The 16005-nt window shown below is 34.0% G+C and overlaps 1 protein-coding gene and 2 long non-coding RNA genes across 3 annotated transcripts; 1 reads left to right on the top strand and 2 right to left on the bottom strand.

Annotated features, from left to right (window-relative positions):
- Positions 1-3156: 3156 nt before the first annotated feature.
- On the bottom strand, positions 3157-5752 carry LOC104905088 (uncharacterized). Its single transcript, XM_057392315.1, has 2 exons — positions 4486-5752; positions 3157-4014 (listed from the first exon to the last, which is right to left on the bottom strand). The coding sequence occupies exons 1-2, from the start codon at positions 5507-5509 to the stop codon at positions 3245-3247; spliced, it is 1794 nt and encodes a 597-aa protein (XP_057248298.1). The 5' UTR covers positions 5510-5752; the 3' UTR covers positions 3157-3244.
- Positions 5753-9179: 3427 nt separating this feature from the next.
- LOC125493195 (uncharacterized) lies at positions 9180-10764 on the bottom strand. Its single transcript, XR_007269710.2, has 2 exons — positions 10070-10764; positions 9180-9538 (listed from the first exon to the last, which is right to left on the bottom strand). It is a non-coding gene; the product is annotated as an uncharacterized LOC125493195 (long non-coding RNA).
- Positions 10765-11154: 390 nt separating this feature from the next.
- LOC125493461 (uncharacterized) lies at positions 11155-14167 on the top strand. The gene is made up of 3 exons (XR_007270034.2): positions 11155-11367; positions 13182-13244; positions 14035-14167. It is a non-coding gene; the product is annotated as an uncharacterized LOC125493461 (long non-coding RNA).
- The last annotated feature ends 1838 nt before the right edge of the window (positions 14168-16005 follow it).

The raw sequence follows: 16005 nt of genomic DNA, 5'->3' as shown, positions 1-16005 counted from the left end.
TCTCGTTCCAGTTTGAGCATCCGAGGGTCCTCATCCAGCTCAAAGTGCGGGGTGTATTAGAGTAAATCTATGTCAAATATATTTAGTATCCTTCTCTAGAGTCATGTAATTATGTTAAATGTGTAATTATAACAAGTAGATTTGATTGTACTCTTGGTATATATTGTTAATGAAATACATAAAATTTTATCATCATATATTTTGTGGGTTTTTAATTTTATACCCTTTTGGTATTTCAAGGCTAAGAAATTAGATTAACAAACTTGTAATTTTAATGTGTATAACATTTTATTATGATTTAAGAACATTATTCACTTTTGATGTGATTTTGTGAGTGAATAAGGAGAGTTGATGTATAATTGTGTTGTCATATAATAGATTACTAACATCTTGACTTCGCTGCTTTTTAGGTTACTTTGTTATCATAAGTTGAAAATCTTAATTTCTTTATGGCCAACCAGGCAACAAGCACGAGAGAGAGGTGATAGTTCAGTGTAGTACTATTCCGAATTTTAGAGTATTGTTCAGGATTCGAATCCTCATCCCAACAATATGGTGGAGCATTTTCTTTTGAGCTGTTTAGCCTTGTATCCAGTCTTAGCTTTAAACGAGTGTGCTAGTAGCCTAACAGGAGCATTTTTTGGGAAAGAAAGAATTTACCTATCTTTGAACTCTTGCTTAAATTGCATTCATCCTTCGACTACACGTCTACACCCCAAAACCTGATCAGTGACTACAAACTGATTAAGCATCTCTTTTTGCAAGATAAAGTCTCATTTCTTTAATCATCTGATTTAGATTCCGCAAATATGAATGTTTGATAACAAACTTTCTTAATAAGCCAATGTCGTGCTCAATGATGTAAGCCTTTTGCTGCATGTCAGAAGAATTAGCCGTCTTTCCTTGAGGTTTAAGTGATTCCAATTTGTGAGATAAATATTCTTATTCATTAAATTTATTTGGTATCATGGTATGATTATTAATTAATATTGCTACTTGTAACATTTCTCCGACCCTTATGATTTATCTGGTTAGAAGTTAGAACCTTAACACGATTTGGAATAACATAAAATATTTTAAAATTTTCTCAATATATAAGAAAAAGCATAGTCATGTAAGGTATTTGTATGATTCGTCTTAATTAATACTTTAATAACATTAAATTGTTATAATTTTACAAATATGTAATTACATATATTTATAATCAAAGATATGCAAGTCAAAATAGGAACATCAATAAGGAACGCAAGGAGTATGAATTTATGATACATATATCAAATAATAATTAATTAACACTTAAAATCTACTATGCATTGATGCACTACGTAAATTTTTTTTTGTCCTCATTATAATATATATTACTACTTATTCTTAAGCCAGGGCTACAATCCGAGTACTTATAATTTTCATTTATTATTATTTTATTTTAAAATGATAACACTAAATATTATTTGGTCTAGTGATTAAGACTTTAGCGTATAAGCTTGAAATCATGGGATCAAATTATTTATTAATTTTTTTTATTATATGTGGATTAAATGAAGTAAAACACCCTAAGAGGGAGCGCTAGGTGAAGTCATTTCAACTTTTTTTTATTTCAAAAAAGAATTGTATTCTTTATTGGTCACACTTGAGTAAATTAGACTTAGTCCTCGAAGGGCTAAAGTGATAGTTAAAGAGACCACTTGTAAGATGAATCCCCATATGTAATAGTTTGGCTTTTATGTTTTCAAAATATAACTTTGACCATTTTTATATTTAAGATTTTATTTGTAAATTAAAAGTTGAAATCTTGTAAATGAATTTGTAATATATCCAACACTTACCTGATATTAGTCACAACTCATCATAAGTTTACGATCATATATAACAAGTATATGAATAAAGTAAAAGTCAAAATGTTGCTAGTATTATAGAAACAAGTCAGTATATGCATGGGCATCCCTCGGGCTAGGCTCAAATCGATTCATGTTGTGCTAATAATTTTTATTATTATTTTGGATAATGACATTGGATTGGCCATTATTGTTAGGGGTATTCCCAACCCAATTAATTAGAGGTATGATAAATCTCTAACAGGTGGATGTAATTTTTATGTAACAAATATTGTTTGTGTATATAACAAATACTATTTGTGTATGTAAAAATATTATTTGTGTTGTTTTCTCCTTATTTGTTATACCGTAACACACAATATTTTTACATATACAAACAATGTTTGTTATATACATAATTTATATTTATTACACGAAAACTTGTGTTAGATACATCTAATCGTTAGATAAATCGTTAGATATTTATCAAACCTCAATTAATTAAGCCTACGTTTAGTATAGGGGAGGGGAGGATAACTGGATAAGGGATTCACTCTTCTAAGTTTTCCTATTAGTGAAACTTGGATGATTGAAACCATGACCTAAAGTCATGAGGTGCAATTTAAATCTTTCGACTAAGCCTTAATATTTGTATTGATATTGACAGATAATCTTGTTGTAGTGCTGTGTAGAATGCTTCTCCCCAAGCTATACTACTTGCTAGCCAACAAGTACCTTTGTTGGTTAAATTTAAATAGAATGACAAATGCATGATTCAACATGGGAAATCATCTCTTAGCAAGTAAAGGAATTAAAACCACCTAAGTATTAATAATAATGAAACAAACCTCTCTTAGTAAAAGTTCACATGCACAAATTTCCGGTTTTTCTTCGTCTTACAACATCTCCCTGTACAGCTGTACTATGTATAAATTCCTTCTCCCCCCTTTTTAATATAAAAAAGTATAAATCCACATATAGATGTATAAGAAGTATTCTCACCCATTCAAATAATAATAAAAAAATTTGTTGTCACATTTTCACTATACCAAAACTAACCTTTTTTTCTCTATGCATGTTTGGCAAAACTAGCGGTACAAGTGGATATTAGCGATGACAGTAGCTGTAGTTGTTGGGGGTAGCTGCTAGCTGTCTACTAATAGCTGTCAGCGACCAGCGATTATATTAGTTGTTTATGCGGGTTTTTATTCCACAACCAATAAATATTTTTATATAAATATAAATCAAATAAGAAATTTATAAAATTTTGTATACAAATTTTTTTTTTTCATGATTTTTATCACAAAATTTAAATAATAATGAAGCCAAAAGTTGCATGACTTCTTATTTAATTATTACAATTATATTAAATTTAAAAAATTTAAAACTTCCTGCATGCATATATGTCCTTTAAGATACACTCTATTGAGTTACCTCTTACAAACAACACCCCCATTCATCCCACCAGCACAATTCATGCTATCAAACTCCAACGCCCCCATTGAAGTCTCTTCTTGACCACCATCAAACCTTGAAGCCAAGCAATCAGTGGCAAATATATTACTACTTGCATATTCTCTTTCTCCCCCCATAATTGGCATGGCTACTCCCATCTTCACTCGGCTTACATAATCATCTCTATAAGTTTTTCCTAGTACACCATCAACGTTTTCTGTCAAGGAATAATACTTAAACCCGAGTTCGAGATGAGCAAAACAATCATCGTTGGTTATGCCATAGTTATGCACAATAGAATCTTCCTTGGTAATACACACTACTTTGGCTGTAATCTTAAGTTTGTTTTGGATTTGAACAATAATGTTATTAGTGTCATGAGTTCGTGTTATGGTCACTTGTGGCATGGAGGTTGATGACCATTGAGAACTTAGAGTTTCTTCAAGAGATATGGGTTCTCCATCAAAAGCTAACGAGAAGTGGTCTTTGGTGTCATCCCATATGGATGTCTTTGTTGCGCCTAAGAAGAGACGATGGTTGTCGAAGAGAATTCCAATGGACTGAACCCAAGTAAAGTCACGGCTCATGTTTTCGTTTCTTTTTCCTATGAAGTGTGCATTTATGTGGAGGTTTGGGTCAGTCACAAGGCAAAAATCCTTGTCTTTTTTACCATGGAAGTAGAAGGAGATGCCATCTCCTCCGATGAAACGAGGGTCTTGACAAACTGCTCCTGGATAGTCACAACCTATTACATGCAATAAACAAAAACAATTAGTTAGCTATATAAATCTAGTTAAACTCAAAACAAAATATACTACGTACTATTTTTTTAAGGTAAGAAAAAGGCACCCTAACCGGATCGGAATCTTGCACATACAGGTCAACCTGACCCGGGTTTGCAGGCAAGTTTTCTTGGGAGTAGGGGGAATGGTAAGGGGAAATTTCCAACCCCAAAGTGCCTCTAGTAGGGTTTGATTTTACAACCTTAGGTTGTGAGATACAAACCGAACCACTAGATCAAGTACTACTTGGTATATACTACGTACTACTGTCTACTGATAAAGAAAATATAAATTATATATGTAATTTATACTTCATCCGTTTCATATTACTTGCAATACTTTGACCAAAAAACTCTCACATTTTCGGTCAAAGTATTACAAGTAATTGAGAACGGAGGAAGTAGAATAGTTTATGTGAGTAATATAAGACTTACTGCAAACAGGCTTGCAAGAGGCACAATCAACTTGACATGAAGTAGGGCAACTGGCAGGGCATACATGCTCTTGATTATAACATTGTCCATAAAGCTTGTTATTGCATCTAACCCTGTTTCGAGAGACAACACCAGAAGATTTAGGAGGGGAAGAAGGGGTAGAGGGAGACGGTGTTGAAGGCGTCGGAGGTGTTGGAGATGGTGATGATGGCGGGTTTGATGGTGTTGTAGGATAATATGGGGGTGGAGTTGATGATGTGCTAGAGTTAGAAGGTGTTGATCCTGAATTATCGTCATGATCTCCTTTCTCACCTTTTTTTTTATCATCCTTGTTAACTCCTGTGTTACTGTCATCTGTTTTTTTACCTCCTTGGTGATCATCAACTTCTTTTTTGCCATTATTTGAAGACGATGATGATGACGATGAAGATGATGCTGTAGAAGCTCCTGAAGACGCTGTCGATGAAGCTTCTGATTCCGCTTTAGATGCAGCTTCTGACGCTGTGGAAGAAGCCTTTGACGAAGCTTCAGATGAAGCTCCTGATGCTGCTGAAGAAGCCTCTGACTTCGCTGCAGATGATGCTTCCGAGGCTGAAGATGAAGCTCCTGATGAAGCTGCTGATGAAGCTCCTGACTCTGCTGCAGATGATGCTCCTGAGGCTGCCGATGAAGCCTCTGACGACGCTGCAGATGAAGCTCCTGACGCTGCAGACGATGAGGATGAAGATGAAGATGACGAAGATGATGAAGAAGAAGAAGATGAAGAAGAAGAAGATGATGGATCATATTGAGTCCCCAAGTAACCGCCATTTGACGATTTAGTGCAAAATGGCTGGCATGAAACACAATCCACTTCACACCTAAAAGGACAATACTCAGGACAAGTATGCTCTAATTTATAGCACATCTTGTATTTTTTGATCGTACATCTTGCTGTAGCATGGTGATCGTTTGCTGCATCTACCATCACGATAGCTAACAACAGAACAAACACATAACCAAAATACAACTTTGGAACAGCCATTTCGCAAGTCTAATAATGATCTTACGAAAATGGCAACTGATATAATTAATACGTACTAGGTAGTTTTTATTATATAGTATAAGATCGATGAGATCATTTGAGTACTGATTTAAAAACTAAATCCTCAAACTCTTTATATAGATGCATAGGTAATCAAGAGATGTTCATGATTTATTATTATATTCCACACATGTCGGGTCAAAAAGTAATCTAAACTGACTTCACCACATACCATTCCTTCAAGTCATCCTCCACGTGCATTATCATTTATCAGGTGCATGTATGATGTATCTAAAACATGCATGCATGCATAGTGATCTAGAGAGATTGAGAGAAAGATTTATTATCATTGTCCTAGGTGTTATCTAAACCGCGAACTTTCAACTCTATGCACTAATTTTTAAAAATATTATTTTCTTTCACCCGATATAACATAAAGTTTAAATAAGTTATAAGTTATTAGCTTAATCCTTTTGTGACTGTTTTCTTACATACAGCTTTGTCCATTACTCTATATTAATCTTTAAAGCGTTATAATCTATATTATTTTTGTATTAGAGATACTTTGTATAATCTAATTGTAATTCGGATATGGTTTAGGATGTAAACCTATATATATTGATGATCGATGTACACACTCTAATTAAGAGAGTTTAACCAAAATCTAACATGGTGGCCATTCTATATGTAACCCAAAAATTATGACCTTGTAAAGGATGAGGAGCTAGCTCATGTGGTAGAGCACTCCCCTCTGATCTCTAAGGTCAGGGGTTCGATCAGCCAATGTGCTGGTAGTTGTTACAAGGCTAGTAGCCTTGGTAGGGGTTAGCCCTTGGGCTGACTTAATTTCCTAATTAAAAATAAAATAAAATTATGACCTTGTGCACTTGTGCAGTGATCACGGTAACTACTAACTAGTATAGATTGATCAGAATAACTTCTTTAGAGCATTAAACTTTTCTTCGAATCCAATTTTCATTTTTGTTTAAATCAAATCAGTTTTTTCATTAGTCGAGTCGGATTCTATTAATTCTGTACATTAAAAATAAGAAGCTGCACAATCTTATTGTTAATCATGTAAACAAGGAAAAAAACCTTTTACAAGTACTCTTTCTCAATCGTTTATCTCGTATGGTTTTTACATTGATTTTCGTCTTGAAAGTTTAACCACTGATTTATTAGGTAGTAGTAGTGAAATAAGGCCCTTTTTATGCGCAAATAAGTACAGGTAGAGCATGGTGCATCTTCTTTTAAACTATGTCGTTTAATCATTTTTAGAGTTTATAATTTTTAAAAAATTATTATTTGTGTTGGGCTGCCAACGCACGCTCATACACATTAGTACGATATTGTTCGCTTTGGGCTGCACACGGATTTGTTTTTGGGCACCTTCCCAAAAAGCCTTGTCCTAGTATATTGAGCATCACTATATGAATAGCTCCTCCACTTGCTATTCTTTCCATGTGGGACTTTTTGGATGAACATTCCAAACAATTTGTTTTCTTAAATTTTGCAACTAAAGATTCCTTTTTCAAATTTAAATTTAAAAGGTATATGTTCTTTTACCTTAAACGTATATGTTCATTTACTGTATGTTCTTTTCATTATAACCTATTTTCTTTTATAAATATAAATTTACATGTTCTTTTATTTTAAGTCGTATGTTCTTTTTTAAAGTAGAAAAGTTATTAAAAAAGTTTGTGTTCTTTTATATAAATGGTAATGTTCTTTTTAGTTGTACAATAAGCATTATTGTGCACTCTAGTACAAAATCCATACTTTGTTTTTTATGGTCTGAAAAATAAATATCAGTACGACAGTACTCCAAACTTTATGCGTCAGTTTTTATTAATTTCATGTAACATTTGATTCCGTTGGATTATGCTCCAATAAAATTAGTCAAATAGTTTTCCTAATAGTTAGGATTAGTTACTAATAATTAGTTAGTGGGTTAACAAGTAGTGGTCTAGATAATGGTCTAGTTAGTGGGGTAGCAAGTAGTGGGCTACATAGTGGACATGTTATTAGTAGTGCTTTGTATGCCTATTTAAAGGTTGTTTTGTTTATTCATTAAGTGAGTACATGAAAAATATATAAAAATATAGTCTTTCTAATTCTCTCCAAGTTTCTCTGTTCTCCTCTAAAAATTCTACCTGGTATCAAGAGCTCCAGGTTAGATCCGAAAAAGGGGAAGAGATGAAGCAAAAAAAAAAAAAAGAGAGAGAGATAGAGGGAGAAAGAGAGTATTAAAAAAAATTGAGTAAAAGAAACAAGCAACGCAGCTTGATTTCATTATTTGTGAGCAATTTCTTGTTAAGTGAATTTTTTGTGTTTAACCATGAAAGTAATGGTTGGGTGTGATGTGTTGTTGGGTTCCCTTTTAGCCATGAAATGAATTTAATCCAGTGAAAAAGAGGCATAAAAAATTGTTGAGTTGAAGATCGAGTAATCTTTACGAGTGTGTGGAAGTCGTACTCAACGCAGAGACGGTTTCTGAAATTAAAGTCGTGGACTTAGTCAATTTGCAAGGCAACGTCAAAATGAGTTTATGGAGAGAACTGCTTCATTGAGTGAAGGTTCGTGATAATGTGCATCAACAAATTAAAATATGGTAGGTGTTGGTAGAGGTGTCAAAAACTGGGCCGACCCACGGGTGAACCCGCATGCGACCCAGACCCAACCTGTTCCGAGCCGAGAGTGGTCGGTTGGAAAGCCGACCCATTCCGACCCAGTGTTCACCCGGCCCAGTTTAACCCGTGGAATCAGTAACCCAACCTGAGTTGGGCCGACCCAGTTGTACCCGTACCAGTTGCACCCGTGAATAACGACCCAGACCCAACAGTTTCCGACCCAAAATGACCCGCACCCAACTTCACCCGCCAATGACCCAGTTAAACCCACCCAGTTATCACCAACCCATTTATCACCCAACCCAGTTACCACCCAACCCAGTTGTGACCCAACCCAGCTATCACCGACCCAGTTGTGACCCAACCCAGCTATCACCGACCCAGTTGTGACCCAACCCAGTTATGACCCAACCCAATTTTGACCCAACCCAATTTCGACCCAACCCAACTAAACCCGACACAAGTAAACCCGATCCAGCACCATTCCGACACAAGTAAACCCGACCCAACACCATTCCAACCCAATGCAAACCGGCAATGAGTAAATGAGTTTATGAGCGTACTCTTTTTGGTCAATTTATATAATTTTTGAATAGAAAATATTTCGTAACTGTTTTTGGTCAAAGTAATTGACAAATATTATTTATCAAGACATAAACACATAATTGTGATCTCTATCATTTATAACCACCTCGTTTAAATTTAAAACCCACAATATTAAACCCTTACGGCCCTACGCAATTGTTTTTTGTTAAGTTCTTCATTGTACGGTATTTTAACGATAATCGTAAACCAAGTGGTATTATGTACATGATAAGTGCATATTATATTATATTTTTACTCCCTAATATTAGCCTTTTAGTTGTCTTTTATGTGATAATTTTACGATAATATTTATTATTATTTACTAAAGATTAGTTTATTTATATATTATATATTATTGAATAATAAACTTTATTAGTTTGTTATGTGTTATAGGTGTTTAATGGGAAAACCTAGCAATATGGAATACAAGTGGGCATTTAGCATAAAAGGAGGCATTGAAACAAAGCCATGATATGGGCTGATGCGTCACATGAGTAATCAAATAACCCAGCACAACATTTACAAGCAAAGGAAACTAATCTATCCTAATCCGACTAGCAGCAACTTGCGAAACAAAACAAGAAGGTTTCCTACTTTCATCTCTCACGCACAATAATCATCCAGCAAGGTCTATGTTCAAGATTTCTACCGCTTATTTCTCAAGTTTACTTTAGGAAAGATGATAAAATTTAGAATGTATTTTCTCTCCTTTGCAAGTAATTTCCTAAAAATTGAGGGATCCAATTGGGTATAATTACTCCCAATTCATGGCAATTTAGAGGCACATCTCCATCTACGTACAAGACCTTCCCATCTACAAAACAAAAAGAAAATGTGAGCATAAATAATAAATATAAAGATGAAAAAAGCAAAACTCAAGTTGCAATAAAAAATAGAAACAACCATAGTTCAAACATGAAAATAAACGAAAAAACTAACAAAAAATAATCAGATCTGAAGCTATAGCACGAAAAAATCGAACATAATTCAAGCATGTAAGATAAACGAAATACAAACAGATTTTAACTTGGAAAATGTAAAATCCAAACATTCTAAAATTAAACCCAAAATCCAAAGTTTCTAAAAACTTCAAGCATAATCTCACTAAAACTTAAAACATGCAATAGATTGGTAGTAGTAATCACCAAAACAGAACCAAAACCCTCTAATAAGATATGGAAATATGCAAAGCAAGAAAAAAAAACATAACCATTGACAGCAACATTGGAGAAAAATTTACTTAACATTCAAAATACATAAACATAAAAGTGCTTGTGTTGTGGAAATTAACATAAATTCAGTACATCTGCCAATTCTAATTGAACAATAATGAAAATTGACTTACAATTTTGAAGCAAATTTTAACAGCATAAAATTGCCATTATTTTCCTCACGAATTATTAGAAATTCGAATAACAATATGCAAAAAGAGAGATTAAGTAAGAAAACAGAGTTCTCCTTCAAAAAAAAAAAAAAAAAAGAGTAAGAAAACAGAGAGAAAGGGAGGCGGGTTTAGGGTTCACCGGTTCAGAAAAATGAATGAGGTGAGGATAGAGTTTATGGTTTAAATATGGGGAAAGGGGATTGGTTTTACATCGTGGATTTGAGTTGAATCTGACGGCTACAAATGGTAATCCATGTGAGGTGTGTTAGTTTGGTTTCAGCCATAGATTTTATTTGATCAATGGTTTGGATGAAGTGGTTTTTTTTTTGTTGGATTTTACACATCTAAGTATTTAATATATGGATGAGATTAGATTATACTTAAATCTATCAATTTTACCTTTTGTGTTCTTTACAAATTTTGATAAACATTTTTGAATGTAATATCTAATAACAACAACAATAATAATTATTATTATTATTATTATTATTATTAGTATTATTATTATTAGTGTTATTATTATTATTATTATTATTATTATTATTATTATTTTAGTTCAATTGGATGTTGAGTTTCGAAATGAATACAACGTAATGACAGTTATCTTAAACGAACTTAGGTCATCTTAAATTAGCTAATTGACTTACATTGATAAATTGATTTAATCCAATATCAACTTGTTTCAATTTAAATGAGATGTTTTGAGTTCAATATGAATGTAACTTAGAGACAATTAACTTAAATGAAGCATTCTAATCTATCGAGTTACACTGTTCTACATCTGTTGCAACTGAATTAGATGTATTGATGTGAAACAGTGAAAGTATAATAACATTCACAACAAGAATCCGCCTTTTTAGCGTCTGCATTTAGCGTCCGAAGTACAATTGGACGGTAAATTCAAAATTAGCGTCTGATATATAACAGACGCAGATTAGCGTCTGCTTTCTTGTTTTTTAGCGTCCGTTATTGTAAACAGACGCTAATTAACGTCCGTTTACAAAAACGGACACTAATTAGCGTCCGTTAAATAAATTGGTGTCCGTTTGGCGGACGCTATTTTATTGGTCTTACCAAACTAATCGACCAAACCGTCCAATTGGCCTAACTAAGAAATAAAATCCTCTCTCTCACTCAATTCTCCCTCAAACTATTCATTTTCCTCAGATCTGGTATTTCGTTATTTCTCTCGCGTCATCGCCGCTTCTCTCTCTGAGCATCATCGCCGTCTTCAAGTATCACCGCCGCTTCTTTATCAGGTATATTTTATTTTATTTTTAATTGTCGTTTGAATTTTCATTTTTGGATTTTCAGTTTTTGAATTCTCGGTTTTTGGATTTTCATTTTTCAATTTTCGTTTCTGAATTTCTGTTTTTGGATTTCCGTTTTCCAATTTTCAATTTTTTAATTTTCGCTTTTTAAATTTTCAGTTTCTTAATTTTCGTTTTGTGAATTTTCATTTTTGGTTTGTAAATTTTCAGTTTTTGAATTTTTGTTTTCAGTTTTCCTTTTGGATGTTCGTTCTCGCTGTTGTTGGGTTTGGGTTTTTGGATTTGTTGTTTTGGTTTGGGTGGGTCTGTTCGTGGGGTTGTTCGGGATGGTGGTGCTTTCCGGCTTGTGTGGGGGTTCGGGTTGGTGGGGCTTTGGGTTCGTGGGTGGTTTGGGTATTTGGGGAACATCGGTACAAGTGACTCCACTGTGTGGCGTATACAATGAAAACCCACTTTCTTACCTTGTTTCCATTGATGGCTTCAATTTTCTCATTGATTGCGGTTGGAATGACCATTTTGACCCTTCCCTCCTTCAACCCCTCTCCAGGTTTCCTTCCCCCTTTCACTTTTCTTACTTTCTTAATTATTATTCTGTTGTGTTTCTATATACGTTAGCGCTTAATTCTTCTTTTTGCTTGTTTCATTATTCTGCAAGTTTAGGTGAAATGCAATGTGAAATGTATGTTTTTGTTTCAGTTAGGACAAATGTATCAGAATTTGTTTTTGTTGCATTAGGTATTTCATATTAGTGCATCTTTCTTTGCTAAGAGGTCTTGGAGAAACTGTGCTAAATTGGCCGAATCGAGAGCCGCCGAGGAACTGGCAGGGCGTGCGTGTTGCTTTGTTATATTGTTGTCAATCATACTTGGTTGTTGTAAATTAAGAAGTAGAGGAGCTCTTTGGGTTGGCTATGCAGTCATTCATTGAGGAAAGTGGAGGGTTAGTGAAGTGTAGGTTCTAATTCTTTAGGGCCTTAAGATAAATGAAGTGATCTGTCTGAGACCAAAATATGGTTATACCAGTAGCAACATTCATGCATTTTGCTCTCAGAGTTACAACTGAATCTTCAAATAACATGCCTGAGTGCAACACTCTTGGCATTTTATAGTTCTGATCAAGGAAATATTAATTGTCTAGTCTAAACATTTTAGAATTTGACCATACAATTCCATTAAACACCACATATAGTTTTATATGCAAGGCTTGTCAGAGCATTAATTCACATAAAAGCTGAAATTCATGATTTATGTGAAAGTATATGAATCACGGACTAAGAACAAGTAATAGCAGATTTCAAACACACAAGAGCATTCATATTTTATAGTCTTGATGAACATTCTCTATAAAGCTAGAAAGTAGAAACATCACTTTCATCCTCACTTTTATACTACACCCTTATTAACACAATCCTAGATGAGCAATTGAGCACATAAATGATAAACTTCAGCAAGCAGCTGGAAATTGGAATAAAACCAAACAAATAGTAGGAAGAGAACCTGTGCAAAGGCGAAAGGTAAAGCTGAATACAACCCTGCAGCTCTCTCTCTGTAGGAAACATATCTTACTCCTTAGCTGTCAATTCTATGCTTATGATAATTTTAGATCGATAATTTTAGATAAGTCTAGATCGATTCAAGCTGAGTTAGTTGAATAGAACAGCACCCCTTCTTTTGCGTTTAATCAATGGTATAATGCATCCATATATGATTAACTAATCTATCTACTCCTTAGCTGTAATTCTCTGATGTTATGATCGTAGTCCAAATGAAGTTCATTTTCTTCTCTCATCTATTTTAATATAGGATCCTCTTGTGAAGCCTGCACCAAAGAAGCAGAGTGAGTCTTCATCAAAGTAGATCTGTTTCGTAAGTGCTGTACTGAAATCTTATCTTCTCATGTTTGTGAGTTTTATCATGTTGGTTTGGACGGATGAATTGAATCTCATCTGAAAGTGGTTTTATGGCTGAATAAACTTTGCCTCGTTATTATGGGCATCATTTGGCATGTAATGCCTATGAATTGGTTAATGAATGTGTCCTGTAAAATTTTGTATCTCCAGCTTGCCTGGTGGAACTGATACTGAAGGTTGAGGCACTGCCTCTGGTGAATCCCATAATTAATGTTTGATTGTCCATCAGTTGGTGATTGCCAGATTTATCAGCTTCTTCTGTATCTTTCTTTTATGAGTTCCTAATCGCAGTTGGTAGGAGTATCTAGCTAAATGAGTTTATTCTTCTTTTAGGATCACCAGTTTAGTACTTAAAAAGATTTACATTATTGGATACAACATAATAAACTCACATTTTAATTTTAAGTTTTTTGTGTATATATTTATCGTAGGCTAACTTCTTTATTTATCTTTGTAATTTTGCTGTTTTTTCGTTAGTATAGATCATCTGACTGAATCTGTTGGTGTGTATTGTTGGCGACTGAATCCCTTCAATTTCTAGTTTGAACATTTGAGCATGTTTTATCATCTAATGGTAGTATCTATATTTTGTTTAATATATATTTCTGTATTTTAGCATCTATATTTCTGTATACAACATAATGAACTATTTCTGATTTGAGCATGTTGAAATAGTATGTGAGGATATTTAATGACTTGTAGTATAGTAAATAGTGTACTAATTGTGATTTTTTTTCTTTATGCAGGTTTGCTTGGGTTTGATAGGATGACTTTGGAAAGGTTGAAGATTGAAAATTTGTAATATTGAAGAAGAAATGAATTCTTTCTAATGTATTAGATAGATTTTTGTTATTACTTATTTAAGTAAGGTTGTAAATTATTCACAGATTTTGATTTATTATTGTAATTACTTTTATTACATATAATAATATTATTTTTTTCCTCTAAATTTGCATTATTATATTAGATAGTGACAAGTTGACCCAACACAATAACCAAGAAAAAGTGGTTACTAAAAAGTCTCAACATTGCACCATACAAATACAAGCTTGAAACATTACATTTGAAAAAAAAAAAAAAAGAGAATTACCGTCCGAATTTTCAGATTTAGCATCCGACTTTAGGGTCGGACGCTAATTAGCATCCGACTTTAGGGTCGGACGCTAATTAGCATCCGACTTTAGAGGCGGACGCTAATTAGCATCCGACTTTAAAGTCGGACGCTAATTAGCGTCCGCCTCTAAAGTCGGATGCTAATTAGCGTCCGACCCTAAAGTCGGATGCTAAATTTGAAAATTCGGACGCTAAACTTTTAGCGTCCGCTTAGCGGACGCTAATCGAAGAATTAGCGACTAGGGGTTTTGCATCAGTCTTTTAGCGTCCGTTGACGGACGCTAATAACTTTAGCGTCCGATCCCGCGTTTTTAGCGTCCGATTTTGGCAGACGGAAAAGGGTGACATTCTTGTTGTGATTGATGATCAATCTTGTGATCATTTGATGGTTTTGACTACTTTTGATTAATGTCGAAGATAATCAATCTTATGATCATTTCATTAATTAATTTATGCCAAGATTGCGAACCTTAACTTAACGAAATTCGATCATGTTCATCCTCTATTAATATAATGTTTTATTATGTATCGTCTTCATATGACATATTGACATATTCGATTTAGTGATAAGTGATTAACGATGATCATTGTTACTTCACTACTTGTTGAGTTGTTCCATGAACGATGAAAGTCTAACTCTTTTTATTGCTATATAGTTACTGATTCAAACTTGAGAGTGAGTAAGTCACTAACTAACAAAATGTTTAAGTTTAATAGTGTATTGACTCTAACACTATAAGTCTATAATCAATAATCAGTATGGACTATGGAGTAGGGACTTATGCCTTAAGCCCTTAACAACTTAAATGCTTAATCCTTATGGTTGTTAGTTGTTATTAGTTGTTACTTGAATACTTCTGCAATCATGAAAAGAATAAGTGAATAACCGATAGGCGATACTTAGGCAACAGGCCAATAGCCAATGCCCAATGGTGAATGGCCCAATAATATAAGTATAACTTATAAGTCTTACTTTAGTAACATTTCAAATTAGTAATATAAGTATCAAACTATTAATGATTCAATGTACTATTAAAAAATTCACAATGAATCAATCACAATTCACAATATTAGTATAATTACTATAATATATCACTATAAAGTATAATATATACCACAATATCACATGTTATAAGTTTATAACAATCTCGACCCAAATCAATACGACGTGGCGCCGCCGGTTTGATATTTCAGCTGTTCCAAGAACCAAGACCTACTGAGATCCGATTTATTCCGACCCAAGTCGAAACCCGATTTATTCTAACCCAAGTCACTCCGATAGTCGATTTCTTGGATACTCACTTGATTTGAAGGTCGATTTATTATGACCCAATTCATTCCGATATGGATTTCTTCCGACCTAAGTAATTTCGAAAGCCGACTTCTTCCGACCCAAGTAACCCGAAAGCCGATTTCTTCCGACCCAAGTAATTCCGAAAGTCGACCCAAGTCCTTCCAAAGCCGATTAATTCCGACCCAAGTTATTCCGACCCAAGTTATCCGAAAGCCGATTTCTTCCGACCCAAGTCATTCCGAAACCCGATTCATTCCGACCCAAGTCATTCCGAAAGCTGATTTCTTCCGATCCAAGTCATTCCGAAAGC

The sequence above is a fragment of the Beta vulgaris genome, chromosome 9 (genome assembly GCF_026745355.1).
Source record: "Beta vulgaris subsp. vulgaris cultivar EL10 chromosome 9, EL10.2, whole genome shotgun sequence".
In the NCBI taxonomy this organism is placed as follows: domain Eukaryota; kingdom Viridiplantae; phylum Streptophyta; class Magnoliopsida; order Caryophyllales; family Amaranthaceae; genus Beta; species Beta vulgaris.
The sequence above is the reverse complement of the archived record's forward strand: the minus strand, read 5'-3'. Positions and strand labels throughout refer to the sequence as shown.

Coding starts and splice junctions, on each gene's coding strand:
- LOC104905088 (XM_057392315.1), bottom strand. CDS start 5,509: ATGGCTGTTCCAAAGTTGTATTTTGGTTATGTGTTTGTTCTGTTGTTA. Junction 4,015..4,485: donor CTCTTGCAAGCCTGTTTGCA/GTAAGTCTTATA, acceptor TGCATGTAATAG/GTTGTGACTATCCAGGAGCA.